This window comes from Ips typographus, linkage group LG8, assembly GCF_016097725.1.
Source record: "Ips typographus isolate SLU linkage group LG8, UJ_Ityp_2.0, whole genome shotgun sequence".
Classification (NCBI taxonomy): Eukaryota; Metazoa; Arthropoda; class Insecta; order Coleoptera; family Curculionidae; genus Ips; species Ips typographus.
In genome coordinates, this window is record NC_138429.1 from 6,425,027 (window position 1) to 6,447,699 (window position 22,673).

General features: G+C 32.3%; 1 protein-coding gene across 2 annotated transcripts in view; it reads right to left on the reverse strand.

The window, feature by feature from the left end:
• Window positions 1-10,395, reverse strand: part of LOC145732582 (neurotrimin-like) — a 209,754-nt gene extending 199,359 nt beyond the window's left edge. For both annotated transcript variants that reach the window (XM_081984935.1, XM_081984934.1), the window contains exon 1: window positions 10,025-10,395. In XM_081984935.1, coding sequence (XP_081841061.1) covers window positions 10,025-10,079 — 55 coding nt within the window. In that variant the 5' untranslated portion in view covers window positions 10,080-10,395. The remainder of the gene's footprint in view (window positions 1-10,024) is intronic.
• Window positions 10,396-22,673: the final 12,278 nt, after the last annotated feature.

A 22,673-nucleotide genomic window follows, 5' to 3' on the forward strand; every position in this document is an offset into this window, starting at 1 on the left:
CTAGACAGAGTATGTTAAAATGGGGAAAAAATGTCAAGTCTTATTTTATGCCTAACAATTTTTTAATACTAATTCAGCACTTTTTATTACCTTCTGTAGCTTAAATTAGGATGATATTTTATTATGATATTTAGTTGTAAATGAAAACTTTGCTAAATTGAAATACAATAATAAATGTATTATCACTAATAGTCCATTTACTTGCTTCTATAGAGCTTTTCGAATGTTTGATTGTGGCAAACATCGATTTCGACTATTTATACTTCGAAAGTTTATATTTAATTCACGTGCTAGTACTTAAAAAAGTTTACTAAATAAAATTGTTAAAGTACTTTGAACATCAAGTAATAATAAATTAGTAAGAAGGAGAATTGTTATAAAAATATTATTGTTGATTAAAAGTTATTTAGTAGAAGAAACTGTAATCAGTAAAATCGGTTTTGAATGGAATAGAGAACAATCTATCGATGTACCAACCGTTGTAAAAATTAGTTAGGAAGCTGTATACTTTGTTGGAATTAACTAAAAAAAAGTTTTAACCACCTTATACAGGATGTCTCTAAAATGTGTGTAAAATGTTCTAGCACAAATTCTTGAACCTTAAATTTGACGATCTAACCCAACTTACCTTGTTACAAAATACTTTGCAAATTACTAAACATGAATTTGCGGATCTCAAAACGAACAGGATTTTTAAAAACATTTCTAGAAATCACAACTAGCAAAACTCAAGTCATAAATCTATAAAATTTACTTAAAATGATTTACAACTGTATTGCTTATGAACATATTTTTTTACTTTAAAAGCTTTATAGTGGTATTTGACAGTTTTTATTTGTATTTTAACTTCTAAAACTACAAAACATGTTACGTAGTTTAACACTAACTTGAACGCTTTTCTAGTTATTGTTTTTGTTTAATAGTTCAATGAATTTGATTTTGCCAATTCACACGTTTGCAGTGGATTGAATTCGGTTCGAAACATATATTTCTATGTAAAAAATGTCAAAATTGTATTCATAGACATATAAACAAACTTTAAGTATGATTTGTACTGCCTTAAAGCAATGTTTTATAGTTTGATAACTTCATGGAGTTGTCTTTGATAATTACCACCATTGTGACAGGAACACGTGGTAACTGCCAAAAAATCACTCATTAAACAATAAAAGCATAATAATAAGATTTACACTTATTGTTCGGGTTTTAAATAAGGTTTGTAATTTTAGCGCTTCATGCAGTGGTATTTGATAGTTTTCCAGTTTATGACAGATTGAATTATATGATTGAAATAAACTGAAACACGACAAAATTTTCAATTTCTTTTTCTGTATAAGTATAGACAATATTTTTGATTGCTTTAATCACCTAGAGATGTGGAAATTTTTCTCAGACCTGGCAACACCGAATACAAACCAATGCTACAAATGTGCTATTTGTGTGTAAGGGTTACTCGTCTAATTGACTGTTGAACTTTCTTCAGTAATTGCTTGCCAACACTGCCGTTTACATAACAAAAAAAAACCGACCACACAAGATAACACTTTCTTTATAAATATTGAATTATCTTGTCTGATATCAGAGGAAATAGAGTTTGTCCTAATTCCCTTAAAAAAATACAGAGCAGGCTCAATATTTTTCAAATAAAATGTATCGCAATATTTCATTTAAAAATCGTGGCATGTATAAAACACAAAATATAAACTCTAAATAAAAATGTTACATATAATTTAGAAGTTAACTCTTTTAGTATGGTAAGAGCACATTGATATGCCTCTTTGGAGCCTCTTTAAATCTGGCCAGTCAGGACCTGCATTATACAAAATAGCAGTAACTGAAAAAAATCAAAAATGATTTCCGCACCTGTAATGCTGCAAATGCAGAAACTAAAGCACATATAACCCTCATGAAATGCGTAATTCTTTCGGTTGGCAAGATATCAACTGGGAAAGAAACACGACTAAAGGCATGCAATAAAACTTTGAGCGTGTTGGCTTTTATTTGCCCATTACAAGGAAAGCCACGATAATGCGTCCGTTGCATGACTTTAATTCGGCTTTGGATTTCTGTAACGTTTTGGGGGGTCGACAATCTACGGCTTCTTAAGGGCTATTTTCGTCTGCGGTCTCGCATTTTTGTGGCTTGAGTTAGTCTGAAATAGAATATTTTTGATATTTAAGTCTGTTGCTCGTTGGATCTGCTTTGTAACTGTGGTCACGTTTACACTATAAGTTTTAATCTTCTCCTTCTTATTCGATATTTAAATAAAGTCACGCGAATATATACTGACCTACATTTCAAGTGAAATTTTAATAGAAAATAAACTCACAGTCCTGCAGAATATTAATGCAGCCTGCGCTAGAATAAAAGCTTTCCTTAATAGGACCGGTTTATTTTCTTAACAAACATTTCTTCCGAACAACTCCTTCAAAAATTAATTGACGAATCACTAAAAAAAAAAGCTTTTGCGTAAATATTTTTTGGTAAATTATTCGGAAGTGTGTTTTTTTAACCAATGAATGAATTTACATTTTATCCTGAATTCGAAATTTTAATAGAAGGGAGGCGACAAAACAAATTTGAAGCCCAACGTTGACGACAATTTCTTCACGCTCTGCTAAATGGGTCGTATTACCATAAACTCCCCTTGGAAAATTAACGAGAAACGGATAATTAAATGTTATTTTTACTTTCACGTTCCTAGCTTCCACTCGGCGCATTGTCAATGTTTCCAATAGATTGGTTACATGGCGAAAATTTTTTACTCGACCGAGAAACTAAAGGTAATTAATAACTATCGATTAAATGTTTAATTAAGTCAATTCTTTTGTAAATCGTTTCTTTGACCTTCTCCTCGTTCCTTTTTTTTTGTATCCACAAATTTATTGGCCGGAAAACAAGCGGAAAGAGGGCTGTTTTAATATTGGTACCTTCAATCGGATGATAACGACTTTTTTATTAAACGACAAATTTTTATGGCTCAAGGGCGTAATAATTTTTTTATTGAAGAGTAATGTTAAAATGCAAGGAATTATTCTACAAGCAAGTGTAAGATTATTGTACCTATTAATTTAACTTCACAAATAAAGTGGGTTACCTGTGGAAACCTGAGTTTTCTTTCCTCTGGGCTACCCCTTAACGTGACAATATAACAGTGAAAAGAAGATGTTTTCAAGGAATCTCCCTACTGATATAAACTATCTACTAAAGAAGCTGTTAGCGTGTAGCTGTATTGTTAAGGATACGCAGACGATCTAACAACAATTTGAGGATGAAGTAAACTTTTCAGTACCCAGAGAGACCTTCAAGTAGTAACAAAAATAAAAAGCAAAAATCAAATAACCCAAAGAAGACACTGATGGATTGATTGGACTGCAAGACGGTTTATTAACTAAATAAAATGTCCACCCAAAATTAAAAACACTAGTAAATAGAAAAGATACTCCCTTTGCCAAAAAAGACCGAGTTTTTTACCACAAAATTACTTGAAATGGCCAAACTCAGGTCCAAAAATTACACTAGGTAGATGTAGAAGGGGAATGGAAAACACATTAACAATATTCGATATGCAGACGACACCATACCTATTGCGAAAATAATATAAACATGAAATGGCAAAAGTCAAACCCAAAATTGCACTAGGTAAGTGTAGAAGGGCCCATTAACAATATTCGGTATGCAGACGACACCATACTTACTGCCGAAACGATAGACAGACACTTAGGTACAGAGGTTGGTTGGCTTACCTTAAAAATATCAAAAAGACCAAATTTATGACCATTGCAAAATTATTTTAACAGCAACAAGAAAACCTATGGATGAGAACTAGTAAAGAAAAGTCAGTAAGCACAAATACTTAGGAACAACTGTCCAATGTTTTACCATATCGGTGTTGTTATATGGGATGGAGTCCTGGACGTTATAGGAAAATATGTATAAGTAATCGACTGGAAGAATTTGAGATGTAATCATAGTTGGGCAAAATAAAGAAGGTGTGCTGGGAAGAATGAGAAACTAAAATAAAAAATTGAACACAATTGAAATTTAAAAAATGCATTACTTGGGCGTGATAAGAGGATAAGTATTGTTGCAAAATGTTATGCAGGGAAAAAGAAGCAGATGAAAAATACGCATTTCCTGGATCAATAACCTAAAAAAATGGAATAACTGTAGTTCCTTTCACTTGTTCAGAGCTGCAGCATCAAAATTGAGAATAGCCATGATGATAGCTTCTGAGAGGAGAGAAAAATTGCTAGAAGAGGCAGTTCTTACAGCTTCTTGGACATTCTTCAAGCCTCTAATAATCATCTAAAAGTGCCAGATGCCTCAAACAGCTTTTAAACGTTCTAGAAATCTTAGAAAATTCAGAAGTCTCTAAGAATCTTTTGGGATTGCCAGAGACCTCTACGAGCGTTGTAAACATTCTAGGAATCTTGTAAACCATACCAGAAGCCTCTAAGACTCGTGTAGAACTGCCAGAAGCCTTTGAAAATCGTTTAGGACTGTCAGAGGCTTCAACGAGTTTGGTAAAAACTTCTAGAAATCTTAGAAAAAGTTCCAGAGAGCTCTAACAGTTTTTCAACCCGTCTAGGAATAGAAAAATTGCCAGAAACCTCTAAGAATCGTTTAGGACTGTCAAAGGTCTCAACGAGCTTGGTAAAAACTTCTAGAATTCTTAGAAAAATTGCCAGAGGCCTCTAACAGCTTTTTAAACATTCTAGGAATCTTAGAAAAAATAGCCAGAAGCCTATATTATGGTTTAGGACTGCCAGGGGCCTCTACGAGTTTTCTAAATATTTTAGGAATTTTGTTAAACTTGCCAGAAGATTCTAAGAATTCTTTGGAACTGCCAGAAGTCTTTTTAAATTATTTAGAACTGTTAAAGGCCTCAACGAGCTTGGTAAAAACTTCTAGAAATCTGAGAAAAAGTGCTAGAATCTTCTAACAGTTTTTTAAACCTTCTAAGACTCTTACAAAATTGCTAGAAGCCTCTAAGAATCGTTTTGAACTGTCAGAAATGTCTACGAGCTTTGTAAACCTTCTAGAAACCTTAGAAAAAGTGCCAGTGGCCTCTAACAGCTGAGAAAAATTTCAAGAAACTTGTAAGAGAATCGTTTAGAACTGCCAGAGAATTGTAACAACTTTGTAAACATTCTAGAAATCTTGTAAAATTTTCCAGAAGCCTCTAAGAGTCTTTTAGAACTGCCAGAAGCCTTTGAGAATGGTTTAGAACTCTCAGAGGCCTCTACGAGCTTGGTAAACCTTCTAGAAATCTGTCAGAAGCCTCTAAAAGTAGAAGAAGAAGAACAGAAGAAGAATGTATGTGAAAAAACTGCGTCATATTAGCCAAACACAAGGATAGATGAAGCCTGTAAATTACATTTAAAGAGTAGGAAAAGCTAAAATTGTTAAAGCATTGATCGTGATAATTTAAATTCGCAGCTGGCAACACTGTAGAGTTAAATTGACACCTGTCAACAACAGTCATGTGACTAGGAAAATGTCAGCTTTTACCTTGAAAAGTTTGTGTCTCTATTTATACTACATCGCACAAGAAGAGATTATCTCAGAACAACAATGTAAAGTTAATTGTTACTCCCTCTGTACAACTTTGCCAATTAATCATCTGTAACATATCGCAAAAATACTTCATCAAAATTTTATTACAACCTTGTTTGTCAATTTATTTTTGTATTTGTCTTCCTATTACAGCTTGTTGACTGTTGGCATTTTATATTAAAAGCGTATGTTTACAACATTTTATTAACCCCCTTAAAATAGTAGTAAAACGTATTTTCCATAAAATTCTGATGATGTAATTAAGTTTACACAGCCACGAGATGAATATTAAAAGATCAATAGCCAGGACCAAAGTTTTGGCCTGTTTAACACGTAAAGCATTTATTCCCGTTATAGGTATAACACAATTTATTTCTCATGGTTGATCCCGAAAACCGGTTAATTGGACTTTGTAGTTATTGTATATGGGAACAAGGTCTAAATAGTAAATGCGGATTCAGGTATAGTATAGAATGTAATATGAACACGTTAATAAACAATATACAAATATGTATTTATTATAGTGTCAGAGTCTGTAATTTAACAATTTTTGGCCCTAACCAAGCCAACAATAACAATTTCAATCGAATTGAACTCTGAAAACATTAAAATATTCCAATAAGCTAATCAAACTCTAGAACAGTATAAAAGGACAATTATGAAAATTGAAACTAGTTTAACGGACTGCAATAAACATTTGGCGTGGTAGCTTTTATTTCCCTGTTTGAGGCCGAAATCAAGCTTAATGTGACTATCGCATGACTATAATTTTATTTTGCTTTTCTGTTTATCCAAGGGTTATATTTACAGAATTGTGTTTCACAAAACAAAAAAGGACCTATTGTTTGGCAGGAACGGTTTTGGAAACGATCCTTTTACTTTTCAAGCAGGCCCAAGTTTAATAGCAGAGTGATAAAAAGCAGGGAAAATCGCTAACTGATCTGACTATTGATTGTCAATAAAATAAGTGGGTTCATTACACCCTTAGGACTAAATGGATTTTACTCAAGACTAGCCAAACATATTGAATTTCCTAGCTTACTGGCACGTCCGTGTCTTTGCATTATTAATGAATTCGATACTCTCTTTGTTTCCATTTAATTCTAAGTATAACTATCCGATTACGAAGATTAAAAGGTATTTTAAATATAAAATTCTACGTATTTTTTTCTATTAAGAAAATTTCATTTTTAACTTATTAGTTTACTTAAATAACATTGTGAACAGAATTATAGACTATAATTGAGTTTTAGTAAGCTAAAGTCACATAGTGCTTAGTTTTTTTAACTTAACAAAAATTAGATTTTTTGAGAATACTTCTGTCAATTATGATATCAAAAATATTACAGTGAAAGAATTCTCTTACACCTATTTTCTTCAAAAAAACACTGAAATGTTCACTATTATCTAACTCACAATATTCCAAATGAAACTTAAAAACTTTTGAACATTTCTGTCTATTACTTCACCATAAATTAGCCTACACTGTAGTCTTATTGCTTCTCAAACTCTCGCAATGTTCGTCGACTTTGATTGGTAAATCTAGAGGATTTGTTTGCCTGGAACTACATCGACCAGATGCAAACATGCCCAATTAGAAGGCATCTTGTTGAATCCAATAAACCTTCTAATTTGGACTCTATTTTTCTCATCTAGCGAGCACCAGTTTTATCAGAAATTAGTACGATTTTTTTAATTTCACAATATTTCTTGATCGATAAATTGTTGCCTAAACCACATTTGAGTAGTGGAAATTTAAGATTTTTTGACTAGACTTATGGCACTTTGCCAAATTGCAGTAAATCAGAATACTTCTTCTGTCTCTTTTTTTAAACTCAGTCAAATTCCATCAGTCCTTAAAATCTTAATTTTGTAAATCTCTGTTAAATTTTAGTATATTTTTTAATAAACAGTATTACTCACAAAACGACAAATTGGTAATTGTATAGCTTAATACAATACAATTTTTGAATTTTTGCCACCTTAACTCAATTTTATTTTTTTCTGTAACTCCAGGTTTAATAAATTTAACTTTAAATTCAGTCTTTTAAAAATCTGATTTTTTCGAACTTTCCATTTTTTTTATTTAAGTTAGTTAAATATGTATTAAAAGACAAAAAGGGTTTATATCTCAAATGTAAGACCAACTGTATACACTTTTTCATGACAAATCTGTATCATTTCCTATAACCACCAGTAAAATTGTTACTGTATGTTGATCTTTGGATTGATTGGACTACAGCTAAATCAATTATTTTTATGTAATAAACCATCCCGTGAGCAAAACTGTATTTCTTCGTATTACTCGTTTTGGGCACCTAACTTTAAATAGCGATTTTTCCTTGAATTAGACTTTTCTTAAAAATTCCATTAAGCCACCAACTCTCTAAGCAATTCCCTGTTAAAAGTGTTTTCCAACTGGAATTCATCATAAACGATACGCAAAGCATGTATATTTAAAATACAATTTAAACGCTCCAACCAACCTCAAACAAGTGGGTAGTCGTTTATTGTTCTCCCATGAACGAGTTGCATTTATGCATAAGCTTTTACTAGATATGGGGTTTTGCTATTTTAATTGCCCTTAAAGCAAACCTATGTTATTATTAATATTTGGTCTGTTTGACAATTATATGTGTGTAGCTGATGTTTTGAATTATTACATTAAATATCCAAGTTTAGATTATTTGTAATTAATGACATAATAAAGTAGTTATAATAATTTGTTAGAGGAATAATTGTGTTTTTTAAATGGAAAACATATCGTGTGCCTTACAAAAAAAAAATTAAGAATTAATGTCATCAAAGGTAATGGACTTAAACTAAAATAAGCTAAACAAAATTATAGCTTATGTCTGTTTTGAAAAATAATCAATGGGATTCACGTCTGGCTTTATAGGAGGCTATACAAAATAAATATGCTGATATAGTATCATTTCAAGTCTAGTTCAATTCCAATAATTTTCCAGTTTTCTCAACATGTTTCATGCATTAAAATGGTTAAACAATTATGAAAATTGATTGAGGCAAGCAAAATATTAAAGTGTTCCTAAACGTCCCAACTGTCAAATTTGGCTCCATGAAGCTGTAAAACCAACTTACAGTGTAATTCCTCAAAGAAACACATCTATATTGGGCATTTTATACTTTCATGTCACTGGTGAGTGCGTTTTGACAGTTATGACAACTGTCACGTGACGTAATAAGTATAAAAGCGTTTCTAAACGTCTTAACTAGCCAAATTTGGCTCCATGGAGCTGTAAAGACTATTTACAGTTTGGTTACTTCTTACTGAAAAAATTCAAATTATCAAATCAGTTTTTAATAAATTTGAGGTCAATTCAAAGTTGTCAATTTCCAGTTTTCAGATCAATTGATCAACTTTCAAACACTGAAAATGGTTTACAAAGTTTGGGAATTTGGTTTTTTGGGAAAGTTACAATTATAAAATCAGTCAACTTTTAAAGTCAAATGTTATAAACATTATAGGTTGACATGCTTGAAAACCTTGTTGACAATCGTTTCCAATGATACTTTCAAACTAGTATTGGTTTTGCACTAATCTTCTGTTAACAGTGACTGACATAGAGGACAATTAGTGAGAGCAGTATGATTTGAATTGAAAAACAGTGCAATTTTATACTACCTTGACACTGATTGCAAATGATTTTGATCCATTTGATGATATTCTTCGAACATTTCTTTTAATCCTTAAATAAAATTTGATTTTAGAAACGCAAATAGCAAAATCAAAAGTTTGACGACGTGGTATCTTCTTTATGGATGACCCTGTATAATAGTATTTTAGTGGACAGGATATATAAATATATGTTGACGTGTTAAAGCGTTTTTTTGTATGTATGCCCTATATGTATTGCTCCTACTTTGTGAGATATTGAGCTAAAATTTAGAACTGTTTAGAGGCTACATTTTTAGTCATACAGTTTTTTTATTATTTACAGGGTGTTATTTTTAGCACTATTGAACTTGTAATTTGCCACTGATGTTGTTTTTGGAAAAGGAAATTAACCACACAAAAGTTGTTATAGTTTTGCTTTAAATTTGAGTTAAATGTCTCACACAAATGTAGCCGAATGTTTCCTGCATTATCTGTCAATAGAATGAAATGACTTGATGGCTAAATAGATATTCTATAAACTAAAATATTCAAATCTGTTAATTAGTGAAGTAAAAGACTTTCCATTTTACTAAGAAATCACTACTAATTAATTGAATATATAACGATTTTCTAACCATTTTAAAGGTAACCAAGTGACGCACAATTTTGCCGGTTGGAGAGAAACGTAAATACAAATTAATCACACAAATTAATCACACAAAACCAGTATTTCAAAGATTTAGTGTGTGAGAGAGAGAGAGAGCGTTAAATTACCGGGATCTTACTAAATTCCCCAGAAACATCACATCAAAAATTTAGAAACGGCAAATTGTTGGAGCCACCTACCTGTATTTATAGCAGACACCGCAAAGCAGAGCAGCAGGCAAATCCGAAAAGCCATGGTCGATAACACACCAGAATCAGTATTATAAATACCGAAAATTGTTTGACAATCACTCAACAAATTTCATATCACAACAATTTTTAGGGGTCACATTTTTCACTAAACATTGCAAAACACTAAAATGCTGTTAAAACAGTTTTCAAACAAAATTTTTTCAGTAAATCATGTCACGTTTTGGAAAAAAATTTTTTATTTAAAATCTCGGAAACGCAGCGAGGATCGGCGAAATTGAAACGCGATCAGATGACAAGTAGCGGGGACATCCTTCAACTCCCGAGGCGTTTTAATCCTGAGCTGAAAGCCTGCAAACTGAGTGGAACGCCACCATGGAACAGCGTCTGCAGGACGAAACAGAGGTCCAGACAGGCGCACACCTTGGAATCCATATACACATATAGAGGCTCCTGCTGGAAAACACGGAGACGGGAAACCGCAAATTTATTTTGAGTTTTTTTTAATTTTACCTAATGCCCTAGAAGATACACCACGTGAATTCACAAAAATAATGATGACATAGAAACAGCTTTAAGTTAACTTTAACCTTTACAATATTGCTGGAGCATCTTTTTAATAGATAGAAGAATCTTGTATAGTTACAGTGCTAAGTGTGTGGGTTTCGAAACAGTAATAAGAAAGAAAGAAAATTTCAGAGTTTAAAGGGCAAGTAATACCTAGAATAAATGAGCAGCAATTTCAGGGAGACATTTACATTTTTTGTTCCATAAATAATAGATATGTTATTCGTCAGTGTGGGCTTGGGTGGATTGCGGGATATATTTTCATTCTTGGGGAGCTACAAATTAAGATATACATTATTTTGCGTTTTAGTTATAACTACTAATCTGCATAAAAAAGGAAATATGTACTTTTATTTGAAATAGAGAGAGTAGAAGCACTACTCACCCAAAAAAAAACCTCAGACAGTACTTTCGTACAGTAGTGTACAGATGAGAAATGTAATGATGTTCAGGACATTTAGATGATTCCAACGATGTAAATATGTGTTAATTTAACATCCTGAATACATACAGCCAATACGTGATGGAATTTCCAGAAGCTAGAAACCTATCGCTTTGAATCAGAAGAGGTTTGTTTGCAGAAAAGTTTGCAGAAAATGGCATAACCACGTGAGCTTTTAACTAATAAAAGTTGACATTTTTGTTATAACCTGCTTTCGGTGTAACGACGATTTGATTAAACCTTGTTAAAAGCTGGTCTAAATTAGGGACGCCAAAAGGTTGTTCTTATAGCAACAATACTGTATTGTACTAAAATTAAAAGAAGAATAATTCTTCTTCTTTCTAGTATGGATGTCCATATACGCTAATGCCTGTTTTGTCATATTATGCCTCTTCGGACGTTGATGTCCAACACTTTTTCTGGCGTTTTGGAGGTCTGCATTGGATTCGTTTTCAGACAGGACTGTTTACGTGTTTTCTGCGTTCTTATTCCAGTATTTTCTTCTCTGTCTTACCCACCTTCCTATGTCCTGTGTGTCTGTTGTCTAAGGTCTTCGCTTCTGATTCAGACCCGAAACAAATAGAAAAATAATTAATATGAGATAATAAAAGAAGAAGCAAAAGCGACAAAAATAGCGGCCAGAATTTTCGTGCCAAAAATGATATCTTACCATATTAAAAGTTGGATTGAAAAAAGCAAAGAAGAAAATCGTATTCTACCAAATTGAAAGACAAAAAAATGAACAAAAGCTGCAAAATTAAAGATTCTTCTTTTCGCGACAAAATTGTTATCATCCAGATTTAAAGAAGCAGAACTGATATGAGATAATAAATGACGAAACAGAAAAAACTGTATTAGAGGTTATACTTTTGCGATAAAAGAGAAGAAAAGAAGCAGAAATGGCTCCAAAAGTTGTGGACAAAATTGTTCCATCTAGATTAAAAGAAGAAGACTTGAATGGAGAGAATAAAAGGCGCCAATGGTAATGGTAGGTGTGGATGGTGACAAATGTACTGCGACCTGATTAGATCTATTGCCCCATCTTCTTCTGTTATCTCAAGGTTTCCTGGTTTATAGCAGCCCTTCAAGATTTAGTTCCTTTAAGAATTTCAGGATCTTGAGTGGGTCTGTTCGAGGTATTTCTTCCACAGCCAGCTGGTATCATCCCAGTGTGTTTAGTCTTCTGTGGCGTACAGCATAACACTCCAGCAAGATGTGGTGGAGTGTTTCTGGTTCTTCCTTAGGTGTTCTCTGAGTTGACAATGACCCGTTAAATACCCCTTTAATGCCTTGAGAATAATTTTGCTGTGGTTAATCAGTGTCTTCGATCTTGCTCGGTTCAAATTGCCGAGGAGATCTTTGGCCTACCTCAGTCCTGGAAGTCTTTGCCAGTGCTTTGCGCTCAGTTCTTCTTCAGCTTTATTCAGTTCTTCCTGAACATATGCTTTTCCAAGGCCGCAGAATGGTTCTGGCCCGATCAGTGGCGCTGATGCTCCTTTTCGTGCCAGAGTTTCTGCTTGTTCGTTACACTCTAATCCGACGTGCCCCGGAACCCAGAGAAGGGTTACCTTTGTTGTTCCTTTCTAGAGAATGAGCTTTCCTAGGCACTCTAGAACCATCATCGAGGGGATGTTAGATGAGCTTTCCCGCAATGTTCCTGCACACCATCAGTGATGACCTTGCCTTGCTGGCAATCTTTTCTACGTGGCGGTTCCAGATAAGTTTTGAGTCTAGGGTAACTCCTAGATATTTAACCTCTTGCCGCCATTCTAAGCTTTCGTCATTGAGGCGGATATTTCTCAAGTGCTGAAGTCTTGTTCTCCTGGTGAAAGGTACCACTGTGGTTTTTGATGAGTTGATTTTCAATCCCACTGATAAACACCATCTTCTGGTGGTCTCTAGCTCCCTTTCTACGAGATCACAGAGGGTTCCTTCGAATTTGCATTTGGCCATAATGACTATGTCGTCAGCATAGCCAAGAAAGTTACTCCGTTCCCGGTAATTAGAAGTTATAATTTTGCGTCAAAAAAATGTATTCTAGCAGATTAAAAGAAAGATAAAAAAATTCAAAAGTAGAGGTTATAACTTTCGTGTAAAAATGTATTCAACCAGATTAAAAAAAGAAGAATTGCAAGAAAAGAAAAGGCGCCAAAACTAGTTAATAATTTGCTGCAAAAGTTGTAATCTACCAAATTTAAAAGAAAAAGACTTAAAAGAAAAAAAATAAACACGCTCAAATTAAAGTAACATACGAGATTAAAAGAAGAAGAATTGAAAGCAAAAAAGAAAAGATAGAAAAACAGGCGCTAAAATTGAGGCACCAAACGTTGTATTCTACCAGATTAAAGAAATAAGAATAGAAAGGAGAAAAGAGAAGAAAAGAGAGAAGATAGAGAGTATATTGTATGCCATATTAAAAGAAAAAATCAATTTGTTCAAATCTTTGTACAGATATGTTGGAGCGTGCAATTGACCTTTAAAAGTTTGGTTGGCCACGTAATTTTGAGACACCCTGTTTACGTAAATATTGTTTAGACGACTATTAGCAATTATTTGTAACTCTAATATTTGTGCCTACGTTTTCTTTTAAACAAAAAATGGAGCTTGTAATGGGTTGGTCTAAATTCATTCAATAAACAAAAACAATGAATTGTCCCAATTAACTTGATAGCCAGTATATGCATTACTAATAGAACAGGAATTTTCTGGCCGTTTAATTAAGGAAATTAAACGTCCAGAAATGTGCCTAATTTTATTCCTAATAGAAACAAAATGTTAGCAAAATAGTTCAGTCACGAATAACAGAGTTGTATTAACAACGAAAATCAGTTTTTTTATAATTTTTTATTTTTGTTAAAGTACAAACAATATACAGGGTAATTCAAATTCGACCCTCACCATTGGGATCTCGGAAACTATAGGAGATACGAGAAAGTTTAAATTGGGGCAAAGTTGCGCATGTAAAGCTCAACCAAATGCAGTTTTAAAAATTTCGATTTTCCGAGTACTTCCGAAGATATCCGAAAAAAACTGAAAATTTGATTTTTTGTTTTTATTTATTTCTAATCTTATTTGAAGAGATATTCCAAAACTAAAAGCACCTTTTCATTGCCACTTTTTCTCAGCTATTCGATGATGGATTCAAATTTGCCACACGACGTTTCGTTTTTTGGCAGCCATCATCAACTTTCTTTTTTCTTATGGGCGCCATATTGGATTTTTAGCCCACCAAATAGTACGTTTTATTCTGATTTTAGTGATGTATAATATCGATCGTCCGAATTATCGTGTTTGACAAGTACTGTCAAATAATGACATTTTTTAAAACGGCCCATTAACTCAAAGCCAATAACTAAAGTAAAAATAGTTTTTATTGAATTATTTTGTTATTTATGAAGCAAATCATAAGTTATTATACATCACTAAAATCAGAATAAAACGTACTATTTGGTGGGCTAAAAATCCAATATGGCGCCCATAAGAAAAAAGAAAGTTGATGATGACTGACAGAAAACGAAACGTCGTGTGGCAAATTTGAATCCATCATCGAATAGCTAGGAAAAAGTGGCAATGAAAAGATGCTTTTAGTTTTAGGATATCTCTTCAAATAAGGTTAGAAATAAATAAAAACAAAAAATCAAATTTTCAGTTTTTTTCGGATATCTTCGGAAGTACTCGGAAAATCAAAAATTTTAAAACAGCATTTGGTTGAGCTTTAAATTGCGCAACTTTGCCCCAATTTAAACTTTCTCGTATCTCTTATGGTTTCCGAGATCCCAATGGTGAGGGTCGAATTTGAATTACCCTGTAGATAATAACTCATCTTGATACATTCATGAAATTATAAACAAAGTCATAATTTGTCGATTTGTTGAAGAAATTTTTGCAACAGAAGAGAGAGACAACGAAAATATTTACAATGATGAATGAGTTGGTATGTCTAAACTGTCTAGAGTTAACTATATTTCAAGTTTGTAGTGAATCTCTCTAAAACTGTGAGAGCAATTAAAGAAATCTCACTTTAACTTTAGAACCGAATAATTGAAAACGGTTATTTGGTTTTCTCATTTTGATTTTCAGTCATTTGACTGTTGTTTTGTGTTTGTTTCATTTCTTCTCACTGTCACCTGTAAAATTTTATTAGAAACTATTATGAGCTAGTTTTATTGATACATTATTTTGTCATGTAACGTCAGGGGGTAGCTTTATTAATAATAAGACAAAAACAATAGCTGATTTTCCACTATAATGGCTTTTTGTTAACTCTCGTTTGCATGTTTGGCAAATATAACAGCGAATTTCCTTATATTCCCAAATTATAAAGTATTTATTTATTAGTCAATTGCAAGTCAGAGACCCTGTTCCATTAATTGTGCCCGTGCGTGTTAACGATGTTGTCGGACTAATTTTGCCACAGTGCGTGCCAGAAACAGCCAAACTCGCATTTGTTGCCCAAATACGTTATTTTTTATCAATTTTTTTTCTGATTTAATTCATCGTTTCTCCAAGGTTAGTTTCCTTTTAATTGGGTTATGTTGTTGATTTGGGCCACGGTCAGTAGAATTAATTAGTCCAGGATTAAATTTGATTGACCACTAACCAACACACTTAATTTTTTTATTATTATTAGACACAAATTGTCTAGTTAGAAACTTAAGAAGTGTATTACTTTTCTTACTATTTTAACGGTCAGAACAAAAATGCAGATGCAATTTTCTCAAATTTAGTCTCTTATCACCGTAAAGTAAAACTTATCACACCTCAGTACATAGTTGGATTCAAATATATTCTACTGGAATGTTATTTTGTAACAAATTTCTGTCTTAACGTATTGGACTTTAACCTAATTTACACACCACAGTTCTGTGTAATACGGTGACACCTATTAGGCATTAAGGATCGATTGTACCTACAGGTTCTGTTAACTACAATCTGGAGTTTAAATTAAACTGTAATCTACACAATTGACCCAAAGCAGACAACACAAGAGAGGTATGAGCTTACTACAGAATTCTTGGTTAACTCAGTTTGATCTTGAGCCAAATTTATATTTTTAGAGCCAAAAAGATATAAAGAAAGCACAGTATAAACTTAATATTAAGATCTCATTTTGAATCTTTTAACTGACTGAATGTGTTAAGTCTGGCAGCCTATCTTCTTAGGATGTAAATCCTGTATATTGGAAATTTTCCTCCCCTTGTTAAATAAGAATAAATCACCAAATATGACAGTTCCAATTTATAATATAGGTGTTTGTTTACTCGAAATCTGAGCGAACGCTAAAGGGGACTGTGCGATAAAATTCAGAAAATGCGTGACACAGCCTTGATTATAAAAGTTTACTTTGATAGCAGAGAAAGGAGCGAATGGGAGGGTATATAAGGGAAAAACTTATTACAGTTTAGGTGTTATCTATTTAGGACCTAAAATTTCATTTCCATTTTGGGAAGTGTTCGTATTCTTCAAAATACCATTCAAAACTAACTTACACAAGCAATTTTTTTGTATAACGCTTAACGATTTACTCTTTTAAGAATATTTTGTGAAACTTCTAGATATTTTTTTTTTCTTCAAAATTATATGTAGAGTATTTTATTAATGGAGGTGTTTATCAACAAACTTAGAATCTTTTAGGTAAAGTCATCTATTAATACTTTTTTCTAATAAGCAATTTTCTTAGTAAATAGAAAAGTTATAAGCAAAATTCTAAGGACAGCCCAAACAACGCCTACTTCATGTTAATAAATTATGTAGTGGAAAAAGGGTTAGTAATTATTTTCTTGAAAATGCTATTTTTGATCTACATCTTACATTTTTTATCGTTTCAAATTTTGATGCGTCACGCACCAAGATTCAGTGAACTAAACCTGAAAAATAATTTACCAAGTAACTTGCTTAACAAAAAATAAAGGAAAAAAGGTATTTAGAAAGTGGTTCCAGTTAAAAGAATACCATATTTTTGATTGTCAAAATTATTATAGTTTTAGGTTATAACTTAAGGGAGGGATTACACTAAATTATATATATTATATAAGCAACCAATCAATTTTTATATAACGAAAATTAAACAATTCTTAGAAGAGTGTAGAACACAATTTTTCATCATATTTAGGAGCATCTAGCACTTTTTTGAATTTTCCAAAATGGTCCTAGAGGCCTCTGACAATTTAAAACAGCTCTGGGAAGGTTTAGGACACTTGTAGAGGCCTCTGGCACTTTTTAGAAGATTCTTATTAGTATTTAATGGTCTATGCAACTTTCAAAACGGTCCTAGAGGCTTCTGACAATTTAAAACAAGTTTGAGAAGGTTTAAGGCACTTGTAGAGAAAGTTCTCTATAGCATTTCGAATATGCAACTTAAAAATGGTTCTAAAGACCTCTGACAATATAAAACTACTCTGGGAAGGGTTAAAACACTTGTAGAGGCCTCTGGCACTTTTTAGAAGATTTACAATACCATTTAAAGGTCTTTGAATTTTCCAAAATGGTCCTGGAGGCCTCTGACAATTTAAAACAGCTCTGGGAAGGTTTAGGACACTTGTAGAGGCCTCTGGCACTTTTTAGAAGATTCTTATTAGTATTTAATGGTCTATGCAACTTTCAAAACGGTCCTAGAGGCTTCTGACAATTTAAAACAAGTTTGAGAAGGTTTAAGGCACTTGTAGAGAAAGTTCTCTATAGCATTTCGAATATGCAACTTAAAAATGGTTCTAAAGACCTCTGACAATATAAAACTACTCTGGGAAGGGTTAAAACACTTGTAGAGGCCTCTGGCACTTTTTAGAAGATTTACAATACCATTTAAAGGTCTTTGAATTTTCCAAAATGGTCCTGGAGGCCTCTGACAATTTAAACAGCTCTGGGAAGGTTTAGGACACTTGTAGAGGCCTCTGGCACTTTTTAGAAGATTCTTATTAGTATTTAATGGTCTATGCAACTTTCAAAACGGTCCTAGAGGCTTCTGACAATTTAAAACAAGTTTGAGAAGGTTTAAGGCACTTGTAGAGAAAGTTCTCTATAGCATTTCGAATACGCAACTTAAAAATGGTTCTAAAGACCTCTGACAATATAAAACTACTCTCGGAAGGGTTAAAACACTTGTAGAGGCCTCTGGCACTTTTTAGAAGATTTACAATACCATTTAAAGGTCTTTGAATTTTCCAAAATGGTCCTGGAGGCCTCTGACAATTTAAAACAGCTCTGGGAAGGTTTAGGACACTTGTAGAGGCCTCTGGCACTTTTTAGAAGATTTACAATACCATTTAAAGGTCTTTGAATTTTCCAAAATGGTCCTAAAGGGCTTTGACAATTTAAAACTGCTCTGAGGAGGTTTAAGACACTTGTAGAGGCCTCTGGCACTTTTTAGAAGATTCTTATTAGTATTTAGAAGTATATGCAACTTTGGAAATGGTCCTAAAGGCCTCTGACAATATAAAACTACTCTGGGAAGGTTTAAGACACTTGTAGACCCCTCTGGCAATTTTTAGAGAATTCTCAATAGTATTTAGAGGTCTATGCAACTTTTAAAATGGTCCTAGAGGCTTCTGACAATTTAAAACAAGTTTGAGAAGGTTTAAGGCACTTGTAGAGAAAGTTCTCTATAGCAGTTAGAACTCGATGCAACTTTAGAAATGGTCCTAAAGGCCTCTGACAATATAAAACTACTCTGGGAAGATTTAAGACACTTGTAGAGGCCTCTGGCACTTTTTAGAAGATTATGTGACGCAACAGTCACTGAACAGAGTATAGGTATGTAAACTGATATAGCACATGACAAGTGCAAGTATTCAACACATCACAACTGTCAGAAAGTGTTCAATAAATCTATCAAACGCAGTTTAAAGTTATGAAAACGTGTTCCTTATTAAAATAATTGATAATTATTGCAACCCTTTGAATTATTTTCAGTAAACTTCAACGTAATTGCTACCAATTTAAACAACTTGTAAATTACACCAATTTAAACATTACTTCAAAAAACGTGTCTGCCAGGCACGAACGTATTAATTATCACTGATAATTTATATGTTTACGGAAAGCTTGAAAATGATAATGTAATTATTTCTTAAAACTGTAAATAGCTGTAAGGTGACAAAAAAATAATGTCCAATGTTTAATGAGCGCCACAAGCCTCGAACTCATTAATAAAAATTATACAAGTTTGAAACAAATTACATTTAGCTATTATTAAACTAATGACAAATTCATTTTCTATAAATATTTAAGGTAAAAAAACTCGTTCCTAACCTAACCTAACCTACTAATCGAAAAGTTCAATAACCTAGTTTTCCTGTTTGTTTCAGATTATTTGATTAGCGCACATGCACATAATCAAAAATATGTTTTATACAGGATGTTCCATTTTGACAAAACATATTTTCCAACTTTACTAAAAAAGAAAATCAATGCATAAAATTACCTAAGCTCGTTGATTAATTATTATCTAATGCAATCATAAATAATGTAAAAATTATTAATTTTAATACATTGTGCACTTTTGAAAATAATTAAATTAGGATGACTTTGAAACTATTAAATTTTATTTATTTATTTATTTAAGTGATTTGATTTAACTGGAAGGAAGTATTATTTATTAGCTATAACAAATTGTCTATTTGGTCTATTTAGGAATATTAAATTTGGTCTTGATTTTATTTTTTATAAGAAAACCTAAAGAAAGGGTGATGTTTGAGATTTTTCTTTCATTTCTACGTTAGTCATATCGTTATGGAAAATCAGTTTTTTGTTTCTGGCTCATATAGTTTTTTAAAACCTTTACTTACACTAAAAACAACAAATATATCAAATCAAATCAATCTCAATATTTTACTCACAACGAATAAAAAAACCTATTTTTAGTTTCTTTTACTAAATCAGTAGTCATAAAACTTGCTAGTTTATACTAATTTGGTTGAGCTTCTTCTATCTTTTTAACTCCATTCTAGATAATAAAACCTGAACATTTTATTACGATATCCATACCGGGGTAAGATAATTGGGTCACGGAAATGAAACTCATTTCAGATAACGCTTTTAAGGAAATTGGCGATTATTCAGTACATTAAGTAGTGTCAGAAGAGCAAACAAAGTTCCGGGGCGATATAAAAACGTGTTTAGTGAAAATCACGGTAATTTTACTGGATACGTACTAAAAAAGGAAATCAATGGCAAAAACGTCGGAAATTACTGACGTAATAATAGCTGAGGACGCCGTAAACTTTACGATGCAAATGAAATAATCGAATAATGAATGCCTTTTAGTTAAAGGACACAAATTAATTGTTTCCAATTTAGCTTTGCTTTGCTTTAATTAATTGCGGCTACATACAATTTACTTTCCGCATTGTTGTTTTTTAACACTTGATAAATTTTGTACTGAAATTTGTTTTAGAATCACATCAACATACTAAATGATGCTGTCCGAAAAAAGGTCCAATTATGGTTCGATACGGTCTTGTATCTTGAATAATGCAGTCCCTTTCCAAATGGAAACCAATTCACTAAGTGGTTTTGGGAGGAATTTTACAGGTTATATGAAGGTGTTTTGACAAAAAAAGTAACACGTTTGGACCGTCACAAAGCTGGATATGACAATGCAAAAAAGTAACCTTTTAAAACCTGCTTTTTACAACAATCAAATCAAAATTGGTTGTTTTAGTAAAACATGTAAAAATGACTGTCATTTTAAAGTATGTTGCTATAATTTGCTAAAGGTGACACAATTTTTTTGATTTACTTTCATAACTACATTTAAACATTCATTCATTAATAACAAGCTTGCTTACGTAGACGATCTTAAAATTTATAATATCATAAAAACCGTTGAAGATTGTTCTTCTCTGCAGGAAAACATTTCAAACTCTCCATGAATGATCGCTATGTAACAGACCTCCAATTGTCCCTTCCTCTCTGCCTATTGTATTTCATCCTATTGTCTTTCAGTACTCCATTGACAGTATGGAACTCACTCGACTGGGGGAAGTTTCCGACCTAGGAGTCATATTTGACACAAAACTTACATTTGTACCGCACATCAATCAGATGGTTGCCCGCTCCATGAAGACCCTTGGTTTTATTATCAGAAATTGTAGAACATTTTCCTGCAATTCAAAGTTACTCTACTTTGCTCTGCTGCAAACTAGAATATAACAGTATCATCTGGAATCCTATCTATAAGTCACGAATATTCAATTGAAACTGTGCAAAAGAGATTTCTGAAATATTTAATTTTCAAAGAAGACGAAGTCTATCCCGACCGTGGAATTGATTATAATGAAGTCCTAACAAGATTTTCGCTGCAAACGAAGAACTGTTCACTCTGTGAAATTTCTGTTCAAACTTATGCACGACTTGATTAACTGTCCCTTATTGCTTTCATCTGTATATTTTCATGTGCCACGTTTAAACTCCATACATCAAGTAAAATTTCATGTTGATATTCCCTCATCTAACATCCTATATCAAAACCCCATCTATGTAATGTGTAAGAATTTTAACAGAATGAGTAATCTTTGTGACATTAATTTTAGTGAAATGCACTTATTTGTAAACTTTTTATTGTAGGTGACATTCTGTTGCATTATTGTTTTCGTTTCTCCGTCTTTTATTTGTTTGTTTCTTCACTATTGATTTGCCATTAGTTTAGTTTAGTTCAGTATAGTTTGTTATCCTGTAAGTGGATGTGTACATCTGTTGGAATAAACGGCTTTATTATTATTATTACAAAAATCATCAGTAAAAAAATGCTTTCTTTATAGAGTCAAGTTACCAAGTAAGTTTTTAGCCTAAAATTTGGATAAGTTTTGATTGAAAAGATCTAAATTTTATAAGCATCAATTTCAAGTTTATTCATTTCACAATTGGTAAAAAAAATTGGTAAAAGTTTATACAAACAAAATCGCTGAGCAGCTAAAAATTGTCATTTTAACTTTGACTTTAGGAAAATATTGTTTTGAAGTAAAAGCTACTCGAAATAAAGGTCAATCAAACAAAATCTCAAATTAAAAAATGAAATATATCAAAATCTTATAGTATTTAAACAAATAAAAGTAAATATTTTTAACCAAGTAGAGACTGAAGAGAGTTCAACAGTCAATTAGACGAATAACGTTTACACACAAATAACATATTTCTGATTTGTGGCTCTGGTTTTTCATTCAGTGTTGCCAAGTCTGAGTATTCTAAAATAGATTTGTTTGTTTTGAAATCAGCAAATCCATGTCAAGTAAACGTAATAATAGCATTTTAAGCGGTCTCTTAAAGCATTTGTAAAGTACATATAAGAAAGTAGAATTAAAGCAAAACTTAAAAAAATCGGGAAAATTGTAGTGAAATCTGGCAACTTTTTTAAAACGATTTTTGGAAAATTATTTCATTTAAAGGTTGGCAACCCTGTTTGTATGATTATCTTCTTTAAATTTTCAGATTATTTTTGATGGTGATTACCAGCAGTTATATTTTGAAATGTATTTTCATTATTTTTGAGACTTAACGTCGTAAAACCTTATTTAAAAAATATGAAAAAACTGTTGGATTGAAGACAAAGGTCTTTTGGAATGTTTCTGCTATTTTCAAGTGTATAGTTTGACAGATGACATTATGGCGTACATGTTAAGTAAATTATATATACTT